General features: G+C 54.0%; 1 protein-coding gene across 9 annotated transcripts in view; it reads right to left on the bottom strand.

Moving 5' to 3' along the window:
- The window catches only part of PML (PML nuclear body scaffold), a 31,831-nt gene that overhangs the window by 14,003 nt on the left and 11,251 nt on the right, over positions 1-6,577 (bottom strand). For all 9 annotated transcript variants that reach the window (XM_006153356.3, XM_006153357.3, XM_027773773.1 and 6 more), the window contains exon 3: positions 41-621. In XM_006153356.3, the coding sequence (XP_006153418.1) occupies positions 41-621 (581 nt within the window). The remainder of the gene's footprint in view (positions 1-40; positions 622-6,577) is intronic.

Raw genomic sequence — 6,577 nt, 5'->3', positions numbered from 1 at the left:
AGAGTCAACAGGCCCTGCGTGAGGGTGGCACAGGGCTCACCTTTCCCCTCCATGACACAAGAGCTGAGGCTCTGCAAGCGGGCCTTGAACTCTTTGAAGCCGTCGGTGCACACCGGCGCTTGCAGGCTCTGTGGCTCTTCCTGCCTTAGGCTGCAGAGTGCCTGGCGCAGGAAGCTGTGCATGTCCAGCACCTCCTGGTCCGAGGCATAGCGCTTCATCCTCTCCACCAGCGTGCTGCCGGTGCGGATTCGTTGCAGCACGGTGTCCAGACGGCCCATCCGGCTGTCCAGCTCTCTGCGGTCACGATGGTAGCGCGCTTCCACCGCCTGGAGCAGCTCGCGTTCCTGCGCCTGCACGTGAGCCAACAGCTGGCGCACGCCCTGGCGGATCAGCTCCTCAGTGTCCCTCCGCGCCTGGTCCAGCTGGTCTATGGCCGCGTGCACCTGCGCATGCGCAGCACCAAAGGCGCCATCCTGCTCCCGCAGCGCGTGCGTCATGCCATCCAGTTCAGACTGCCGCTGCTGGATCTCCGTGCTGATGTCACTCATAAGGTCACCGTGGCCGCTGTCCAGAAGCGCGCAGGAGCAGCACAGCGGCTTGGAGCAGCCTCGGCAGTAGATGCTGCGGACACACAATGCAGCCGGGTTTAGGGCTCTTTCTCCCTCTTAACGTTTTGTTATTAAATTCCTCTTTTCCCAAATCACTAAACTTAGGACGGCAGTGCTCTAGTTTGCACTTTTAGTAACTCTGTATTTGTGGCCAGGGGATCGTAGCTTAACTACATAAAGCCTGAGAGTATGAAAGGTTACTGTGTAACAATGTCCCCATACTGGAACCGATACAAAGACACACACAGTAACCTCTCTTCCCACCCTTCTCAGTATCCCGCCCACAATATCCCCGCATGTGAGTTACACTTTTTTCCACATCGGTCTCCACTTAGACCACCTTACACAAATACCCAGACCATGCTGCTGCCTGCAGGCTGCGGAGGCCTTGACACACAGCACCCCGCGTCACATGTGGAACCTCTGGGTGAGATAAAGAACATCACCCTCGTGTCACAAAGAAGCCGAGATGCACAGCCTTATTTTTCTTTTTTTAATTTTAAGAGAGATTTTAGCTATAGGATGTGTGTGCTCGCCAAAGAGACAGACAGAAAGTGTGTAATCACACCCCGGGGGGATGCCTACGACGCAGTCCCCTCTCCTCCATTCTCCTCTCAGGATTCTGAGCACGCACACACACGCGCCTGGTGTGAGTTTTAAGCCACCAGGTCTGGGACTTGATCTGCTGTTGAGTATGTGGGAGTCTAGCACCATAACCACTACACTATTTGCTAGTCCCTGCATTTCTATTTTAATATCTTAATTTACTCGATATATTTCAGTTAGCAGATACTAGCATAGCATTTCTTACATGTCAGACACTATTATAACCATTTGAGAAATAGTAACTCATTTAATTCTCCTAATAACCCTATGGAATAGGTACTAATACTGTCCCATTTTAAGGAGGGGGACACTGACACACAGGCAGATTAATTTGTCCAAGGTCACACAATTACTACGTGGTCCAATCCAGGCACGAAGCCCTGAAGCAGGCAGAATGGGGGTCCTGGGAGATGTCCTGTCCTGATTCCGACATCTGTGAATGTGCCTCTTTCGACGGCAAAGGGGTCATTACAGGTGAGATTCAACTAATGCTCTGGAGCCACACAGTATCCTGCATTCCCCGGGCCGGCCGAATGTGACCGTAAGGATCCTTATAAAGGCAAGAAGTGCTGAGGCAGAGTGAGATCTGTGAAGGAAGCTGGGGTGGCGAGATGCTGCGGTCATGGCTTCGACATGGAAGGGGGTCATGGGCAAGGAACCCTGCCGACCTCAGGACTCTGGGGAATGCAGGGAACTGGGCGCTCTGTCAGAGCCTCCTGAAGGAGCAAGCCCAGCCAACACCAGGATTTGACCTCAGCAAGACCCACTTCAGACTTCTGACCTGCAGCTGCAGGACAGGAGCTGTGTGTGATGTTAAGCCCCAAGTCTGCTACTTCTGTTCCACCAGCAACAGGCGACAAGTGCAGAAACAAGTGGTCCGGCCACGCGCCCGTGCTCCCAGCACCGCTGTGCTACTGCTTCCAGTCTGCATTACCAGGAAACAAAACCTGTCACCTCCCAGAAGTACTGCTGTCACGGAGGCTCCCCACCAGTGGTAGCAATATGCTCGCCCATCTGAGGCCAAGAGAAAGGGGCTCAGCTGGCCACTTGGGCCTCAGTCACTGAGGTCAACCTGTCCCAGAACTGCCATCAGAGCCTGCTGGCCTGTTCGGCTGAACTACAGTGCTCGCTGGGGATGCTACTAATTAGAAATGCTAAGCAATTATGACAGGAAGGAAGAACTCTGCAGGGGACAATTTGGCACGATCCATCAACATCACAAGTGCATTGACCCTCTGCAGCTTTCTTTCGAAGCATTGGTCTATAGCTCTTTCTCCAAATGCAGTGTCAGTCGCTGCAGCATTCACAGGAGCAGAGAGCCAGAAACCACCTGTGTCTACCACAGGCAGGGCCGTCAATGACTGCCACCAATTACCCATCCTGAGCAGTCCTGTGCAGCTGCGCAGAACTGAGGAAGCTCATGGTGCACAGATACAGAATACTGATGCACGTGGGCACCTCTACAGGGGTAGCAATAAAGGCAGGAGAACAAGCAGCGGTGGCCGGTGTCCCTCAGGTATCAGAGAAGGGGCTGCACATGACACCATGTCCACTTCCTTGGAGGTGAGGCTTGAGCCTGGGAGGGCAGGCCTCGCCGGCCTGGGTGGATGGAGAGTGAGACCTTCTGGATGGCCAGGGCATCTATGGGTCCTATTTCTAAGCCCCCATCTCGAATGGGGCCTTTCCAAGGACCAACCCCGCTATTCCTATCAGATCATGAGTGACAGGGCTGGCTGTACTTATTAGACACCCTGAATTGGGTCACTCACCCAGGAGCCACCACTCACAGTGACTGTTGCATGCATGACCATGTTATTAATATTTTAATAGAGGCCTCAGCACATTCACTGGGTTCTGAATCTCCCCATCTAGAGCTGCTCGTGCCGATACCGCCAAGCCACAGGCCACGGGACAGCAGAGAGGGTCTGGGTCCCTGAATCCGAGCTGCTGCAAGCCCCACGTGTGAGGCTTTGAGCACATACATTTCTTTGAGTCTTACTTTCCCAGTCTGTAAAATGGGCATGATAACACTATCCTCATAGATGGTTGTGGGAACAAAGACAGGTGGGCATGAAGTGCCCAGCACAGTGACAGCCACACACCAGGTCCTGTGGAGCCTTGAAAGAAGAGAGGTGTTCACTACACTCACGTCTGTGGGATGGCCCTGTGGCCGGTGACCCTTCTAACCTCAGTGACCGCACTGAGTGACCTCTGGGCTGCCGTCTGCCCAGCATGGTCAGGCCACACCTCCCACTGGGGCCAGAGGAGCCTGCCACCTCCACCATGCTAGGAAACAAGCTAGACGAGAAATACAGGAAGCAAAAATGCCATGCCACAGAACCAGCAGCCCAGAGCCGACACCAGAGGGGGACTCCAGGGCAGGGGCCGTGTCCATCTGAATGGCAGCCCGCAACCTCCCCACACCTGCCACACCTCCAGCAGCGGCCTGGAGCTCTCACTCTGGTGGAGTGGCACAGAAGCCGCTCTTCTGAAAACTGGGGTAAGCGTAGGACATAGAGAATGGTCCCTCGGTCACTTACACGGTGCTAGGGATGCACTGAGTCGGTGCAATGAGACATTGACGGCCTCCTGCTGTCTCCACGGTGACTGTGGAGGAAGCAGACTTGCAGCCAGGAGAGGAGCTGGCAAGTCTGGAGCCCGGGCTTTCCAGAGACCAATGCGGCATTCCCGGTGACCACCCCTCAGCTGCTCATTGGCTGAGAAGGTGGGGCTGGGAAGGCCTGTGGTCTCTGAGAGGAGGCAGAAGCGAGGGTCAGAGAAGCACAAGGAAGCAGGTGAGCAGAGGACGCACTGGCCCGTGCCGGCCCACGCCCAAGAATGAGGAAGAGAAAACGTGGTTTCCTCCTGTGCTTTTGCTTTTTCACAATCTTTGCTTTCAAGACCTGGCTGAGCGCCCTTGGGGACCGAGTTCTGCTGGAACATGTGACCCAGGCAGGAGGTAGCGGGTGCCCTGCTTTTCCTGCCAACCGTGTGCGTGTGCGAGCACATGTTTTTTCTTTTTTAAGACAAAGCATCGCTGTGTCGAGATCCTCCTGCTCGGCTTCCTGAGCAGCTGGGCACGTGCGTTCACCAGAGAGAGACAGAAGGAGAGGGAAAGTAGGAACACAAGTCGCCAGGTCCAGGACTTGAACCATGGTCAGCCACATGGGAGTCCAGTGCCGTGACCACCATGCTACCTGCTGGTCCCAGGACAGGACATTTCTTTTTTCTTTTTACTATAAATTGTTGTTATTTTATTATTACTACTTTGTACCTGTGGTCACTCTACATCATTTGGCTTGCAAAGAGAATTTACCCAACACGATATACACCTCAGACCGGTCCAGTCGAGAATGCTACACACCAGGTCATCAGCAGGTAATCATCCATGCCTGGGTCCCACAGACGCCTGCCTCTCTATTTACCCCCAATGTCCCTCCCTATTCTTGTTCCCTCTCCCTCTTCCCACACAGAACAGGGCATTTCTAAGCATCACCTACATTTTATCTTAAGAAGAGATTCGGGACCAGCAGTTGGCATAATGGCTATGTCGCTGGACTCCCATGTAGTCGACCACGGTTTGAGTCCCGGACCCAGTGGCTTAAACTCACACTGGGCGCATGTGCGTGCATGCCTAAGATCCCGAGAGGAGAATGGAGGAGAAGGGATTGCGGCATGGCAAACCCCCCTGGGGGTGATTTCTCATTTCCCCCTCACTGCATTTCTCCAGCAAGCTCAAGCACCCTATGGCAAAAACATTTAAAAAAAAAAAAAAGAGATTCCATTTTTGGAACACAGTTAGATCACCGGGGGAAACTCACTGACTGTTATACTGCTATGTCAGAATTATATGATATTTGCACACTGGTAAACACTGATTTGGATTCACATGCCGGTGAAGGTCCCATCAAACAAGTCGATTGCCTGGGGAAGGAGAGTGGTTATCAAGACATGCAGGTTCACCCTGTGACCCATCCAGCTCTCAGTCAGGTCAGGTGGGGGCCAGCTGCGACCTGCTCACTTACAGACGCCATCAATCTGTTTTCTTCTTAAGCTACTTACTCAAACTCTGTCACTAACTTCCACATTTGTTTTAGCTGAAACTCAGAGACGGACAAACAGCTTCCAGGGACAGCTGGCGTGCTGACTCTGCGCTGTCAGGGCTCCCTACTGAACGTGACTTTTCCCTCCTCAAAGCTCTCACAGCTTTACGGGATGATGCTTCCCGGGACCTCTGGGTCCTTGCCATGGAGTAGAGGCTGTGCACACACGTGACCCGTCTGTCCCAGACTGAACCTCTCCCTGGATCCAGACTTCAAATATTCAGACTTCCCGTTCACCTTCATCAGCAGTCCCAAGGGCGAGCAGGAACAAAAGGCTCAGTGAGCCATGGAGCGGAGCCGGATGGGCAGATAGCGGACGGGGTTCCAGGTAGTTCTCATCAGGTAGATCAGTGAGACGGCAGCTAAGCCCTGTGCATAGGAAGATGGCTCCTACAGGGCTGACCACAGTTCAAATCCCAGCCCGGATAGCCTGAACAGCACCCCAGCCACTGGTGTGTGCACGCCCAGATCCTGACAGGGCGGGGAGCTGGAGAAGGGACTGCGGCATGACCATACTGTTGAGGGGAGCTTTCCCACCAACTCTCTTTCACACACACGCCAGCACAATAAATTTAAGTCAAAAGAGATCAATTGAAAAGAAAACAAAAATGAATGAGAAAAGCCATTTAACTTCAAGTCTCGTTTAAAATTCTGAAATGACGGAGGCCCCCAGTCTGAGCAGCGAAGCCCAGTCCCACGGCTGAGAAAGTAGAGGCGATTGGTTTTCGGGTAATTTGTCAGGAACACAAACCCTAACCTGGATCACAGCTTAGGTCACCTCGAATTCCTGGCTTCTTTCTCCAAGACATCGACGGGGCCTGAGGTGGGTCTTTCTTACCCACACAGCAGTCTACCAGATCTACCTTTCTTCTCTGTGAGAAGAAACACAGTTGCTTCAAGGCTCTGAAACCAAGCTCCCCGGGAAGTCCGTGGGAAAACTAGGAAGGAGCTCCTCACAGGCCGGGCAGCGGTCCCAGCACTATCGTCAGGCTCCAGTAGGACAAAGCTTGCCGGTCACTTCATACAGGGCACCGAGCGGGGCTGAAACTAGGGCAGGTAAGCCAGGCACCCGGGTCCAAACCCAAGGGCGAGCCTGGCTGTGGGTACGGGAGGACCTCCTGGGAGTCTGCACCCTCCGCATCTGGCCTGCCGCCCCAGCCCTGACCCACGCAGGCCAGCCGCGTCTCCCCTTTCCATTTCTTCTCCGACCAGCCTTCCCTGCCCGGCCGCCGGCTTTGCCACTGCTCTGACCCTGATGCC

Source organism: Tupaia chinensis, unplaced genomic scaffold (genome assembly GCF_000334495.1).
Source record: "Tupaia chinensis unplaced genomic scaffold, TupChi_1.0 Scaffold000369_1, whole genome shotgun sequence".
Lineage (NCBI taxonomy): Eukaryota > Metazoa > Chordata > Mammalia > Scandentia > Tupaiidae > Tupaia > Tupaia belangeri.
The sequence above is the reverse complement of the archived record's forward strand: the minus strand, read 5'-3'. Positions and strand labels throughout refer to the sequence as shown.